General features: G+C 41.9%; 1 protein-coding gene and 1 non-coding gene across 2 annotated transcripts; one reads left to right on the top strand and one right to left on the bottom strand.

Annotated features, from left to right (window-relative positions):
* The first annotated feature begins 1631 nt into the window (after window positions 1-1631).
* LOC109754358 (protein NO VEIN) lies at window positions 1632-13894 on the top strand. Its single transcript, XR_012184727.1, has 12 exons — window positions 1632-2627; window positions 2865-2978; window positions 3636-3744; window positions 4367-5357; window positions 5462-6149; window positions 6260-6472; window positions 6665-8917; window positions 9077-9189; window positions 10047-10431; window positions 10607-10924; window positions 11918-12175; window positions 12556-13894. It is a non-coding gene; the product is annotated as a protein NO VEIN (transcript).
* Window positions 13895-15660: 1766 nt separating this feature from the next.
* LOC141022802 (uncharacterized) lies at window positions 15661-16266 on the bottom strand. Its single transcript, XM_073499072.1, has one exon. The coding sequence runs from the start codon at window positions 16264-16266 to the stop codon at window positions 15661-15663; it is 606 nt and encodes a 201-aa protein (XP_073355173.1).
* Between the last annotated feature and the right edge of the window lie 363 nt (window positions 16267-16629).

Here is a 16629-nt window from a genome sequence, read left to right as displayed (position 1 = left end):
TGAATGCAAATACATGATAATTTGATCAATGCCTCTCAATCATCGTCATACTCAATCTCTTCTTCATCCACCATCTCTTCATCACCATCGGATTCAAACTCCTCCTCCTCAAGGTCTCTCACTCTTGCACTCCTACGAAGTTGGAGTTCCTCTTATGCTCCCATTGCTTCACCAAGTAGATCCCATGATATACCCGTACCTGGATGGACATCCGCATCCTCCTCATCAAGATAAACAACATTTGCATGATTACCCCCTCCTTCAAATAGAAATCCTTGAGCTTCGGTAGCATCGATGCTGATGAGCACATCCCATTTTTTCTTCTCCAGGAGCTTTTGTTTCCTAGACAACATTCTATTATTGAACCTTATGAAGACCAAATTATTGCATCTTTCCGTTGTGAGCCTATTTCTTCTCTTGGTATGTATCTACAATTACATATTAAAGATTTAAAGTTAAACATAACATGAGAGAATATTAGAGAACAAAAAAAGAGAGATTGGACAAACAAGTAGAGAGAGGATATATCGATTCAAAGGCGCTCCAGTTTCTTTCATAGCCGGAAGAGCTAGAGGTCAGAGAGAGGATTCTCATAGCCATGTCCTTCAAGTTGGTGTTTCTCCACCATAAAGCTTCCACCAACCAACTACCACAAACATGAGCAACATTTAGCATCAACAATTGGATAAATAACAGCAGCTGGCAAGCAGCTGCAGCTAGCAGCAGCCTCTAGCAGCAGCAACAGCATATACAACAGCAGCAACATACACAACAACAATAGCAGCATACACAACAACAACAGCTATAGCAGCAAGCCAGCAGCAGCTAGAGCAGTAACAAGCAGTAGCAATGCAAGGGCAGTAGAAGCAAGCAAATACTGATATACCTGGGCTATAGCTCTTATTTTCACATGTTGTTGCTAGCCTCTTCCTAAATGGTCCTTCTTTGTTTTCATATTTCAGAAATTCATCATTGACAACCAACATGCAAGTATCTGGATCGTTTGCAAAGTATTGTTCAGCACACTCCTAGAAGCCTTCATTTGCAATGATAAAGATGGAGCTATCCGCATAACTATAGTGTGGGTTCAACACATATGCGGCCATGTGCAATGGTGAATCAAGCCTTCCATTCATCTTCTTGTCAACAATGGCCATAGTATCTTTGTAGTTCCTCTCCAAGTTGCTAAATGCATCCTTCATCTCCCTCTCGGCCTTCACCAACCCTCCATAGAGCCAAGCCATCAATGGCTTAATATCCCCATCAACCAAACGAAGAACTCTCACCAATGGCTCAAACACATTTATGCATAGGAGCACACCTTTCCAAATGTTAGCATCCATCACCGTTGCCGTTGCATCCTTGCCTTTCTTTGTTTTCAGATGACTCATCTCTTCCCAAGCTCTTTCAACCACCATACACCTTAAAGCATCATTCTTCTCCAACAAACTTTGCAAAGTAAGAAAAGCAGAAGCAAATCTTGTCACCCCCAGCCTTATGATATCTCTCCTTTTCGTAGCAACCCTCATCAATGCCAAAGTCTTGTGATGTGCATAGATGAAGATGGTGAGGTTCTTTGCTTGATCAACTATTGTCTTAAATGGGGGGGTTGATGGCGGGAGTTCGAGCGGTGAGGTGAGTGTGGCTGAGCTGACCCCAATTTCTCCTGCCGTTTTTTCGAAGATGTGCACGAGCTCGTGGCATCTCCGTGATCGCATGAACTTGGCCTCGCTTTTCCTCACCTGCGTCCCCCGAGCCTGGCTCAGGGGCCGAAGCAGAGTAAAGCAGGAGGCTGCAGGCACGCTCGCGCGGGTGGCCGCTGGATCGTGCGGTCAATGGGAGTCATTTGTCCAAGGAAAAACCCCTGCGTAACAGAACCCAGAGACTATCGCTGAAGAATTAAGACTCTTAATCCCACCTCTCTATCGCCTCCCCTTTCCTCCCTCGCCCTCTCCCCAATCCCTCTCGAATCCCCACCCAATCTCGGTCGTTTGTGAGGATTCCTTCCGCATGCAGGGATGGCGTGGACTTTCGGCGCTGGACAAGGAAACGGCGGCCGCCGCGGTGTCGGCCTAGGCGGTGGAACCGCTGGTTTCGGCGCCGGCGCTGGCCCGTTCGCCGGCAACTTCGGCAGCGGCAGGGATAATGCCGGCCAGATCGTGTTTGGTGATGGGAGCGGATTCGGTGGCGGTGGCGGTGGCCCCAGCTTCGGCCAGCAAGCCGGCTCCCCTGCTCACCTGGCGGCCGCACTTTCTTCTGGTATCGTGGCCGGCGGCGGATCTCAAGGCGGACAAATTACTGTCGAGAAGGTCCCGGGCTTTCGTATGCGCGTTGATTCAGATGATGAAATGTCCGGTCACGATTGGCCGGCCTCTTGGTTTCGGGTGGTAGAACGGCCCATCAAGAAGCAAAAACATGAAGAAAAACCATCTCTCTTCAGCTTTCAGAAGCAGCGGGATTGCCCGGACTCTTGGTCCAAACTTCCCTCGAAGAAGAAGAAGAAGAAGAAGAAGAAGAAGAAGAAGCAGCAAAAACATGAAGACGAACCATACACCCTGAGCTCTGATGAGCTGCAGGAGTTTATAGCAACCTGGAGGGAGCCGTGCCTAAAACATCCAGTTGGCACGGTATGTTTTATAAGTTTACATATTGTAATGGTGAATCCATGTTTCGTTGAGATAATAACTAGGATCTCGAGGAATCATCACCCTATGAATATGCTACTTGTTCCATCATAACTCATAGATCCATATTTGCATCTCAACGCATTAAAATCATTGAAAGCAGAGGTCAGATGATGATGTGTTCAGTTCAGCCAGCCTCTTTATTTCTGATGCAACCTTCTTTAACTTGTCATCATGCAGATCCTGGAATCCATGCTAAACAGCTATAACTGTGACACGCTAACCCCAGAACAAATGAACAGAGTGAAAACAATATTCGCGCAATACCCTTCCATTGGCTTGCTCAATGCTGCTGTAAGTTGATTATCTTGTTTATATGCAATTTATACATTTTATATGTCTGCTCACATATCCTTGAATTATTTCCTTTTCTCCCCATGCTGTGCGTATGGTGAGGATGCTGCTTCTACTCGTTTTAGCTCCGAGTCAGCTGTCACATGATATATCTGGCCACTGGGTGTAAAATCCACTCAACCTAAATTTATTATCGGGTTGGGTTGATACTGGATCTCCCTGTAGTTGCGAATTTCTCTACTTCATAAATTCGTTTATGTGGTTTGCAAAAATTATTTGACACTCCCCTGCACTTAATCTGAAACATGATCCTAGTTGTTTGCACTAATTTAAATATCATGACGTAAATAGAGGAACATATACTTTCTTGCGGGGACAAAGAGATCTGAATGATATGTACGACAGTCCATTTCATGTTTTGTTTGCTCCTTTCTGTAGCTTCTAGCTTGTATCCACATATATGTACGATATCAAAGTCAGTCTTACTATGTTGACGCTTATTCTATTCACTCTGTTGCGTCCATTAATGTCCAATTATGTAATGTAGCTAAATATTTATGATTCATTTTATATTCCCCCCAGCTAGAGGTTTTTCCTGTTATGACATAATGTTACCATTTTGGTATCTGTATTCACCTTTTACCCGAATATATGCAGGTTAGATCAATTGGAGCTCCTTTATGTCCGTCATTAGAACTTGCCGTTCCTGAAGGCACGGATCATAAACCTGGATGCAGTAATGAGGGCAGCAATAAACCTCGAGACAGTTCTCTCTCTCTCTCTCTCTCTCCCCTCAGCCCCCTCCCCCCCCCCCCTCCTTATTTTTGTGCGTATGTCTGTGCGTGCGTGCGTGAATAGCTGCTTATTTTGGAGAGCGGCTAAATGACTCCCGAGCTCATCTGCTCCTGCGTATGAACAGTAAAATCAAAAGAAATACTAGAAAAATTAATTGCATGGAAGATGTGTTAGTGCGTAAGGCTCGTGCCAAATTTCAGCTCATTTGGACATCTGAGCTGCTCTCAGCCAAAAAAAAAATTTTTGGGGTCTGTGAAAAAGTTTACTGTTTGGGACCGTTTTTTTTGCTGAGAGCTGCTCAGATGTCCAAATGCGCTGAAATTTGGAGCGGACCTCACGCACTAAAATATCTTCCATGCAAAAAAAGAAAAAAAACGTTTATTTTTTATTTTTCTAGTGTTTATTTTGATTTTTACTGTTCACTGAGATCAGATGAGCACGGGAGCCGAAATGGATATTCGCTTATTTTGGGCCTACCGAGTCATTCGGAGAGGCGGAGACAAGACTGTTATGCGGGTGTTGTTGGAAACTGCCCTTTCAGAACCATAAGTATATGCGGAAGACCTATTCACATTTGACATTGGTTTGTGCAGGTGTTCCAATTGATGATGTCATCAAAAGAACAATTGCATATTTTGAATCCAACATTGGAGTAAGTGAAGGATCTTTGCAACTGAAGAATATTTTCTCTCTGAAGAAATTTCATGAATGTGAATCATGGGTAACCAGCCATTTTTCAGCCCATCAATTTAGTGCTCTTGGCCATGGGTCTTTCCTTCAGTTTTTGGATAGACATGGTCATCATTTCCCCCCTAACTGTAGTGGTTTCTTAAATGGGGAGCTTTCTAGTTCTTCCTCTCTGGAAGTTTGTGTAATGCATTAACAAATTGAAGTTTTACTCTGTCAAGCTGAGAGTAACTGGCTGGAAAATGGTGAATTTTCAGTGGATAGTCTCCTTATGCTTCTGAAAAGGCAGTTTCCAACAATCACTGTTGATATAGCGCAAAACAAATTAGGAGGACTCATTGGCACTATTGAGGCTCAAAGAAAGAGCATGCAGACAAACACCACCAAATTTTCCGTTGCACTGTTGCAGAAACGCTGGTCTGGGATTTTGCTAGGTAATGGTGATGTGTTGGAGAATGATATTGCTCCACAATCTTATCCTAGTTCAGTTTCTTCACAAGAAGCAATTAAATGCTTACTCAAGGCTCCCTTCTTGTCTGATCTTCTTCTTTGGTCAAATTGGGATATGCTGTTTGCTCCTTCACTGGGCTCCTTAATGCATTGGTTGCTAAATACAGGTCCAATTCAAGATTTATCATGCATTGTGACCAGAGATGGCAGGTTCGTTAGAATAGATCCATCAGCCACTGTTGAGCATTTTCTAGAAGCTGTCATTCAGCAATCACCGTATCAAGTGGCAGTGAAGCTGCTATCCTTGCTACACATTTACAATGGTTCTAGCAATGCTCCAATTTCGTTACTGAAGTGTTATGCACAACGAGCAATAGATGCTATAATGAATAGCAACATTGATTTGATCAGCACTGGTTCTGAAGGGGGAAAAATATGTACGAGGAAGTGCATACACAAATTGCTGAACAGCATAGCTTTTCTTCTCATTATATTGGTCGTATTCAAGGAAATCCTGAAAACACTTGTGTAAGAAAGATTACATCTAAAAGCTTATTAAACATTGACCACACTCTTCAGTTGATCGCGAAATTTATACTAGACTGTCTTGGCCATCTACCTTCTGAATTCTGGAGTCTGGCAGCAGATATGCTATTGTCAGGACTTCGGACTGTTGCTAAGAATTGCTATTCATCCATCTTGCATGCATGCAATGAAACTTGGCAGCTTTGCATGCTTCGCAACATTGGATCATCACTTGGAATCGCTGAATGGGTTGAAGATTGTCCCACAACATGTCGGACTGAAGATGCTTATGGAAACAGAGAAACTAATTCATCTTCTTGTCATGCATCGGCTGTTTCTGGAGGTCATCCACATAAAAATACTAACATGCTTACTACCACAGATGATGACATGGTAGTAAATGAGAGAAGTAAATCGTTTCCTGGCTTGGAGGCTATAGATGATGAAAATGCACAAGATTTAGATCCTGATGGAAGCAAGGCAGATATGGCTGAATTACTAGCTACTAACAAGCCCCCAGCGATTGAAGAAATAAATCTTGAGAAAGCAGCTCTTATTATTGAAACTATACGTCAAGAGGGGTTTGGTTTGGATCAGACACTAAGTTATACTGATAGCAGCTTGCTGAAAAAGCAGCATGCTCGACTTGGCAGAGCCCTTCATTGTCTCTCACAAGAGCTATATTCCCAGGACTCTCACATAATCCTTGAGCTGGTATGCTTTTAGTCCCATTCATTCCTCTTTTATTTTATTTCTTCTGTGTGCTTGGGAGTGGTGTGTGTCTGCAGATATTGATTTGGTGTCATTATTCTTCTATATTTCAGATACAGAATGCTGATGACAATACTTATCTCAAGGATGTCGAACCAACATTAGCGTTTGTTCTTCAGGATGATGGAATTGCTGTTCTTAATAACGAGACGGGCTTTTCTGCTGATAACATTAGAGCGTTGTGTGACATTGGTAATTCTACAAAGAAAGGGTCAAACATGGGGTATATTGGAAATAAAGGCATTAGATTCAAGTCAGTATTTCGGGTAGGTGTAAATATAATTTTTTTCATTTAAAAAATATATATGGCTACCATCTTAAGTGCATATATATCTCTTGTTTCGTCAGTCAGTTTAACTGTGCGTGTACCTGTCCTTTTCCATCTTTTAAGACTTTGTGTTCTGCTTTGAGTTACATATTATCCTAATTTTGACAAATACATATTCATTCTTTTGCAGGTAACTGATGCTCCAGAGATCCATTCAAATGGTTTTCATGTGAAATTCGACATTACAGAAGGCCAGATTGGTTTTATCTTGCCGACTGCAATTCCACCTTTTGATACTAACTCTTTGAGTAGAATGTTATCTCCTGAAGATAGCACGATGCATGCTCCTCCTGGAACACCTGTATTTTGCTCCCTTTCAGGTCAAACTTCAGGGAGGGCACTGGTATGTGCTCCGTCGTGTCCATGTTTTCAGATCTTGACCCATCTCTGCTCTTGTTCCTTCACAGGCTAAAATGCATCAAATTCAAAAATATGCTCAGTGAGAAATTTCTAATAATGAGAAGAAAATCTCTTGCCGATGGCATTGTGAAAATCTCACATGGGAATGAGACAGTGAGCTGGTTGGTAGTTACTAAGAAATTACAGGGCTCGCTTGTTCGTCATGATGTCTGTAGCACAGAGATAGCTATGGCATTTTCTTTGCAGGAGACAGAGGATGGAGAGTATGAACCTTATTTAAAGCAACAACCTGTGTTTGCTTTCCTTCCTCTAAGGTACTACGGTCTTAAATTCATTCTTCAAGGAGATTTTGTCTTGCCTTCTTCTAGAGAAGAAGTGGATGCAGATAGCGCATGGAACCAATGGTTGCTGTCTGAATTCCCATCTTTATTTGTTAGCATACAAGAATCTTTTTGTGCTCTGCCTTGCTTCCGAAAGTGCCCTGGAAAAGCTGTTACAGCCTTGATGAGTTTTGTGCCTCTACCGGGAGAAGTTCATGGGTTCTTTTCTCAGCTCCCTCATTTGATCCTTTCCAAGTTGCGCCTGACCTGCTGCATGGTTTTGGAGGGCTCCAGTTTGCAGTGGGTCCACCCATGCAACACACTAAGGGGTTGGGATGAACAGGCTAGAAAGCTATTGCCTGATACCATACTCCATGAACATCTTCACATTGGATATTTATCAAAAGATGTTACTGTATCCGATACATTATCAAGGGCCTTAGGTATACATGAGTATGGACCGAAAGTTTTGACTGATGTTATGTCATCTATTTGCCAAATTGATGGTTGCATTGAGTCACTGGGACTGGAATGGCTATGTGCTTGGTTTGTTACACTTCATTCGGCGTTGCTGTCTCATTCTTCTCAGGATCTTCCCTTTAGAACAAATTTTGAAAGTGATACTTTATGTTCTCTCAGGAAAATGCAATGCATCCCACTTTCAGATGGTTCATTTCGCTGTATAGCAGATGGCCCAATATGGTTGAATTGTGATCTTCTCGACTCTCCGCCTGGATCCAAAATCAGCATGCAGAGCTTCCCAGTTCTGTACAGTAGCCTTCGCATTGTGAGCCCACACATCCTCTCCATGTCCTGCAAAAATAGTTACATTGTCGAAGAGACGAGAACAAATGACCTTATAGATATTTTATTGAAAGTTGGTGTGCTGAAGTTGTCTGGACATGACATTATAAAAAATCACATCCTGGTGTCATTGTCTAATGCTACAGATGCTAATCCAGAAGAGAAAATGATGACAGAATATATGAGTTTTATCATGCTACATCTTCAGCCCCCCTGTATAAGCTGCAACCCAGAGAAAGAAGAGATTGTCTCAGAATTACGCAAGATGCCTGTCTTACTTACGAACAATGGCTATAAGTGCCCAGCTGATGTACCCATTCACTTCAGTAAACATTATGGAAATTCTGTGGACATAGGCAAGCTCCTTCAGAATGTAGATATGGCATGGATTGAACTTGACACTTGTTATTTGACACATCATAGTTCCGCTTCACTGCAATTCAATTTGCAAAGTTGGAGGCAATTTTTCGAGCAGTTAGGCGTGACCGATTTTGTTCAGGTAATGGAAGTTGAGAAAAATATATTTGAGGCTGATGACTTTCAAAATGGTACTCCCTTCCAAGGTGGCATACCTGGAACACCTTATATTGTGTATGACTGGGAGTCGCCAGAATTGACGACTATGTTATCAATACTCACCTCAAAGAATTTGTGAGAAAATTGTATATATCTTCTGAAGGTTCTAGACAAATACTGGAATGATTGTTATAGTACAAAATGTAGGAGTCTCACAAATGCAACAGATTGTGGTGAAAAGAGAAAAGTTGACTCTTCCTTTATGAAGTGTCTGCGAAACTTCAAGTATGGATGAGGACCTTCATTACGCAGGAGATCTATTTTGTGATTTTAAAAATGTGCGCTCTCTTCTTGGCAGCGTCGCCCCATATGCTAAACCACTGGTTAGTACTCCCTCCGTAAACTAATATAAGAGTGTTTAGAATACTAAAATAGTGATCTAAACGCTCTTATATTAGTTTACAGAGGGAGTACTTGGTAGTAGTTTATCCTTGCCAAACTATATTGTGTTTTCATCATAATGTCTTGTTCCTGTGGAATAGTTATCAAGCACATTACTTAGGAAGGACATTGGATTCAAGACAACAGTATCCCACAGTGACGCTTTATTGATCCTCAATCACTGGATAGCATCACAAGCTAATTTTAGTGCAAGGTATGGGGTGTCTCCATCTACTGTTTGAACAACAGAAAAATGCTACTAGTAGTTTGTAGTTACTAATAATGTACTAACTTTTATCTTGTCTCACACCAAGGATAAGGTGGGATGAGGTTTGTTTTGGAGTGATTTATTTCATTAAATTTCTAATAATGTACTAACTTTTATCTTGTCTCACACCAAGGAATGTTATGTTATCTATAAATTAGAACATGCGGTGACATTTCCAGATATTACTTATTTTTTGCTTGACCGTCAGATTTTGCCTATTTTTGTCAAACACCAGATATTACTTATTTAGTTATCTTGACATGTCAAAACTATTCGCCTATGTTCAACTTTAGAATGCACATTATAATGTGCGCTGCATGGCACTCCATTTTCAGCTGTAACATTAGATAAATATTCTGTCACAAAAGTTAACATTAAATATTATGTGCTATGCAAGTTTAGAATGTGGATTAAACTGTATAAGGACAATTATATTCTTAAATATTTGCAGCTATCCAACAACACTACATGGCACTCCATTTTCCAAGATATAAATACATTATAATGTGCGCTTTCACCACTTTGAAATTCTGACCACTAATATTTGTGAAAGTATATGAATCGGGTATGGAAGAACAATATTGTTGCATTTTTCTTATAAAATACTTTTATGCCATATATGTCCTTTACTAAAACAAGTAGCTATATTAAATGAAAAGTAGTCAAAATCGCACATGGGAGACTGAAAAGTTAAACACGTATTATATTTTACGACTGAGGGAGTACATACTTGATATATATTTTGTTTCTATTTCTCCATAGCTCCATATAATCTTGCAATTCTTTACCTGCATTTTCTTCAGAATGGACCAGATGTGCAAATTCTACACCTTCATGTCAGAAGGTGCCGCTAGTGGAGATATCAACATTAAACGCGATTTCCTACCACTCTGCTCTATATTTACACCACTGCATGGTTCACCATCAACTGATTCTGTAACCGGGAGATTTATGTCTTCAAATGATTTGTATTGGCATGACCCAACAGGCTGTTGTGAAAAGATATATGCATCCATTTTAATGAAGGGGAATATGTTTCCGAGAAAGATGTTATCTGTGGCTTATCCAAGCCTCCATGAATTCTTTACTGAGACATGTGGTGTACCAAAGATACCAACGACATCTGAGTACCTTGAGATACTGCTCCGGCTATCAAGTGTTGCATTGCCTTCACAAGTAGCCAATCATGTAGTTGTTTTTCATGCACGAAATACCAAACCTGCATAGTGTAGGGCTGGCAGTTTCAGCCTTAATATGATTCTACTCCCTCGGGGCCAAAAAAAGTTACAATTTATGGTAGCTTAGGGCTTTCTGCTAGACGATTTCGTCTACATTATTAAATCCACTTTGGCACTCTATGTAGGTGTTTCGTGTATTTGTGAGATGGGCTAATGATCTCCATTCTGGAAGTTATAAGATGGACGATATCTTGTTCTTGAAAGAATCTCTTCAGAAGTTGGAAACAACAGTATTGCCAACCCTGGGTTGCAGATGGGTGTCCCTCCATCCATCTTTTGGTCTTGTTTGCTGGGCAGATGACGATGAGCTGAAGCAGCAATTTCAGAACACTCGTGAGGTCGAATTTATACAATTTGGTGAACTTTCTCTTGATGACAAACAAAAACTCGATGGGAGGGTTGCTGCATTGATGAACATTATAGGTATTCCGGCACTTTCTAAGGTAATAAAAAAATTGTACAATGCTGTCAAAATCATAGATATCGGAACTCTATGGTAAGGTCACAAACATATGGTCATACTGTCAGAATCGCCGAATCGTAGATTCTGTTGATCTTGTACAAGGTTGTCAAAATCGTAGATTATGAATTGGATCGGAACTCTATGCATAAGATCTCAAATCATATGATCATAGCTGTCACAATCGTAAATCATAGATTCTGAATCTAAGAATCACCAAACTGTTTAGATCGTATCACACGACAGAATCGATATTCTGATAAGTGGCATTCTTGCTTGTATGTTGTATTGCATATTTCCTTTTTCTGGTATGTTAGTTGAATTCTCATACAGAGTGCAAAATCAGGATATCTGTGAAGTTCAACCTTCAGTATAAAATTGTGAAGAAGAATACTAAGTATCCTAGCAAAAAAATCAAATAATTTTGTGTGCCTTAAGTTGAACCAAATTTATTTTCTATCTTTTTAGTATTCGGAAGTAAATGGAGTTGCAGACCAAAATCTAACCCTCCTGCTGAATTTTCCTTTACATTTAGTATTTTACTCCCAAAATCTTACTGAGACTTCAGTGTGAGTTTGCACAATATATGCTCATTCTTTTGCCTGAACCCAGCGATCTTAATCTTCTTTGAGTTTTATTAAATCTGTTTGTAACTGACTAATACAATGAGTTTGAGTAATGATAGAAAACCGTAAGCCTCATTCATCATTTAATCTCACGAGTTCAGATTTTTCCAATAAATTACAGAAAATTACCATATTAGGTATATGGTCCTCGTTGTGTTGCCAGTTGTGCAGTTACACATGCATATTTACTTCAATGACCCTTCAAATGTTGAGCTTATCAGAAGGAAGTAGGAGCATACGCTCAATATGTATTCAAGTCAATTTGTGATAGCTAGTGCTCATTTGTTGTATGATTTTTAGATCAACCATTTGTTGTATGATTCTCATCCACAATTGCCACCTTCACACAGGTTGTGTATCGCGAACCAATGCATTCTGGTACAGGGAACAACAGAGGAAAGGCTAGTTTACTTAATTGGCTTTTACCATATATGCAACGTTACATCTACAAGATGCATGGAGATACTTACAATAAATTTCAGCAAAATGAGGCCACGAAGCTTAGCAGTCTTGAAGTTATTGTTGTTGAGAAGTTATCCTACAAGTATATGCTGAAAGGACGTGATAGTTCTTGTGAGGGAAGATTTGAATGCTCTTGTCTTTTACAGGTTAGTATCTGACTTTCTTTCAGTGTTTATAGTTAGTACCGACTCATTGTCATCATTTATCCCATCTTTTATGCATGTTGGTAGGATAATATTTCTTAAAGATCTCACAGGACACCTGAAAACACCAAGCTGGGGTGTAGAAAAACCACTCTCCTGAAAAAATTAGATATATTCTCAGCCCCTAATATATTGTACAGCTGGAAAATAGCGATATAAATTATCTTGCCATGATCTTATGTTGCATTTATTAGCAATAACATGTGATGTCGACCTTACTGTCAACTATGGACATGCTCGACGCGTTGCATCGAAACTTTCAGATTTTTCACTAACTAATATTATCGGTTTTGAAATTGATTTTATTTGTTACTCATTTCCAGGGAAATATTTTATATGCTACTCAAGAAGCTGATTCACATTCGATTCTTCTGGAAATTTCTAAACTTTTCTTTGATGGATCTGTTGATCTACACTTCGCAAATTTTCTTCACATGGTCAAAACCATGTCAGAATCTGGCTCCGCAGTGGAACAAATTGAGTTTTTTATTGTCAATAATCAGAAGGTGCCTCTGTTGCCTGAACAGGAACCTGCTTGGTCCTTTTCTTCATCGTTTGTCGTCGAGGAAATATTTAGTTCCCCAACAGCTGAACTCCAACCTCCGGATGAACCCAGACGCCCCCTCAAGCGTAAGAAGAACCCAGGAATCATTGAATGCCACCCTCCGAATAATCCTGAAACAGCACCTGATCTTGAAACCTCTTACATAAGCCAGCAAGACATAAAGGTGAATGATATTGCATCTTCATCAGAGCTTAGCAAGCCTGTCGTGTGTGGACCCATGGAAGATACTTCGGTTCCCATCAAGGTTGAAGGGGATCATGTCGTGAAAGAGAATTCAACAACAGAACATATGCTAGGCGTACAGAGTACAATGGAAGTTGATGATGAGCCTGCTTGTTTGGACTTGGAAGCAGGAAGCTCACCAAGTCTGATTGATGAAACTGAGCTAACCGACATTGATGAGAAACTTGCTGATGTTGCAGAAGATGGAAGCGAGCTAGGAGCTGGCACACCTGGTAAAGCCACAGTTCAAAAGCCAGATGAGCGGTCAAGAACCGGCAGGCTTGGTGAAGCTGCGGTACACCAATACCTTGCCGGGCAGCTGGGACCTAGCAATGTCAAGTGGGTGAACGAAGAGAAGGAATCGGGGCTTCCCTATGACATTGTCATCACGCCCGAGGGTGGCGCCGCAGAGTATGTGGAGGTGAAGGCGACCGTGACTTCAAACTAGGACTGGTTCCACATCACACCCAATGAATGGCAATTCGCGCTTGAGAAAGGGGATTCGTTCAGCATCGCCCATGTCGTGCTGAAAGGTTCAGAGAAAGCGAATATAATGATGATGAAGAATCCGCAGAAGCTCTGCCACCAGAAGGTCGACGATTTGAATTTTGCGCTTGTTATGTCGAAAAAATATAGAAAACTCAACCAAATCTCAGTTTCGTTGAAGCCCGATGCGAAATCACTGACCCCCGACGAATCTGCATCTTGATCAAGCCTTTGTCACGCAGCGATGCCTCCGTGATTTCTAACTCTCAGATTTTGTATATAACTAGTGTAGCAGTGTGTAGCTCATCTGTAGAGAAGTACCAGCGTAGGTGTAGCTCTCTAACCTGTCCCTTCGGCGGATGTTACCTGAACGTGCTTAGTGATGGCAATCTAGTGAGTGAATGTCTCTGTCTCCAGTTTACGGTTAGCACGGGCGCTGGTCTGTCAGGTGTCTCTGTCGATCTTCCACTTCCAGCGCTGCGCATAATTTCCTCTCACTTTCCGAGCTAGTACTATGAGTTACCATGGACGAAGAGGCCAAGAACGTGCATTTTGACCGTGTCCCGTCACTCGTCCATGCAGGTAAATGCTCCGGAAGTTCATCCATAAGGTAGCTTGTGCTTGGATAGAACATTGCTTGCGTTGATCAACTAAGACAAGTACTGTGTTCAAAAACAAGCCCAGGAAAAAGTCAAATCCCTACTAAGCAAAATATGACCTGGCGTGCGAAACCGTGTTGCGGTCATGATATGCGAACAATAACATATTTCTTGCCCGTGCAGAAAATAGCAATTTGATGGCGTAAATGATAGTTTGTCTTTTAAAAACATTGTTCGCTCCTCCTCTGCAAACATAAAATAAAAGATCGTTCCGAATTTCCAGTACCTTGTTTGAGTACAACAAAGGCATGATGTTGATTGCAACAAAAGGAAAGGAGCAATGATATGACGCAGATAAGGGCATATCTGCATATGCATGACATATACGTACACGCTACTGTTTCATGACATGAGCTTGAGTGCAGAGCTATACGAGTTAGAGACGCCGCTGGGTTAATCGTACGCAAACTGCCTTAATTAATTATACCCGTGCTTAATCACTCTCGTACGTATGGAGATTGTGTCAAAAAGGAAAAAAAGACCATAGACAACACGGTATAGATTCCTTGTGGATGAGCTACACAATGTTCAAATGAATAGTTTATCGATTGGCATCGGAAGAAGAGTAACAAGGTTTGCCCGGCACCGGCGAGGGAGGGCAATGACCGCGGTGCGTTTTCAGCTCGCTCCTGTGCTTGTAGACGTTGATATGTGGTATACAGACCTGGATGTAATTTATGTTACTTTCTAGTGTAAATAGATTGACAAATTTCTATAAGGATCCACTAAAAATGGAAGAATAATTAATCTGGACATAGAGTTTCTGCTCGCAACCTCAAATGCTCCTTCGTAAACAGTAAAATCGGCAGAAGAAAAATAGTAAACACATTTTAAAACATGAATTAGGAATTGATTATGCCTTTGCCAAGAAAAGAAAACAAAATTGATGCACCAAAAAACTATTGTTTAAAGCATTTTGAGGTATTGTTTTTTTTGTCCAGAACATTAGGAATGAGTTTTCTTCACGAAAATTTGCACATGTGTAACAATTTGTCAATGTTTGTAAAAAAACAGATTTTATTACTATTGTTTTGATTTTACATTTCATTCCAGGTGCATTTGAGCTCTGAGCAGAAGGACACTTCAAATAAATCCAGGGTATGCTAATTAACTACTGCCACTACTACTGCAGATGTGTGCACTATTGGCGAAAACAAATGTGTGCACCGCATGTGAATTAATCCTGCATCTGTGAGTATATTTTTAGTCGGGTGAAGTACTCATCGATTACTCTGTGGTGCCCTAAACAGCTATCTAAATCTAAGTTTATATAACACAGCTGATTCAAAGCGAGTGAACTCCTTACATCCTGTTTTGTAAAGAGGGTCGTTTTTATAAGTAAGAATAGGGACAGTTAAATTTTTTTTTTGAACTTGCCATCAATTACTGGGTTTTATTAGCTTAGCAGAAGAGAGCGACAAAGGTGTTTGATCAAGTGATCGGTGGAATGGGGAAAATACAGAGAGAACAGAGGGAGACAATGCCGGGCTGATATCTCACGGCACGTGCCCAAAAGAGTGCTCTAAACATGTTGCTCCCGCGATCCTCCATTGCTCCATGTTGGAGCGGCAGCTACTGATGATGCTGGCCATGCTTGGTAACTTTCCTTTGAAAACGTAGTTGTTCCTTTCCATCCAGACTAGCCAGCTGATGAGTGCGATCATGGATTTGGTGCCTTTCCGGGCTGCCGGGGCGGCGGCGTCGATGATCATCTTGACCTTGGCAGTGATTGTTTGTCCCTCGATACCGTCCGGGTGCAGGGCAGAGCAGCCTCCCCATGTTGTTGTCGTGCTCCACACCTGCATGGTCGTCAGGCAGTCCCAAATGAGGTGCACTGAGCTCTCAAGGTTGCGCATGCAGAGCGGGCAGAAATATCCATTTGGCCATCCACGCCGTTGCAATATGTCGTTGCACCATAGCCGGTTCAGATGAAGCAGCCATAGGAACATCGTGTTCTTGCCCGGCGCCCACACCTTCCAGATGGTCGCCTTGAAACTGCAGCTATTGCTTCCCTCCACCTGGGCCTTATATGCCGAGCTGGTGGAGTAGCGGCCCGAGCCGGCGAGGTTCCACGAGAAGGTGTCCCTTGTTTGCTGATCCATCTCCGGCGCCGCTGCCCGAAGCTCTCATGCCAGCATAGTGGCCTGCGGCATGATGCCCTCCACGTTGCCGTGCCTCAGGTCGAGGAGCCATCTGTCTCCCTGCATGGCAGCATGCACCGTTCTATTTTTCCTGGTGGAGTGGTTGTACAACACGGGGTAGGCGATGCGCCGTGGGCGCCCCGCGAGCCAGTTGCAGTGCCAGAAAGTCGTCGTGGCGCCGTTGCCTATGGTGACCGACGTGGATGTCGCGAAGAGAACACGGTAGCCGTCGTCGCAGGGCGTACCAGTGCCCACCCAAGGTCTCGCCAGCTGCTGCCAGGTCCATCTGAGCCGAAGAGCACGCGCAAACAGTTATGGCAACAA

This window comes from Aegilops tauschii, chromosome 5 (assembly GCF_002575655.3).
Source record: "Aegilops tauschii subsp. strangulata cultivar AL8/78 chromosome 5, Aet v6.0, whole genome shotgun sequence".
NCBI lineage: Eukaryota > Viridiplantae > Streptophyta > Magnoliopsida > Poales > Poaceae > Aegilops > Aegilops tauschii.
This window is presented reverse-complemented; position numbering and strand designations above follow the sequence as displayed.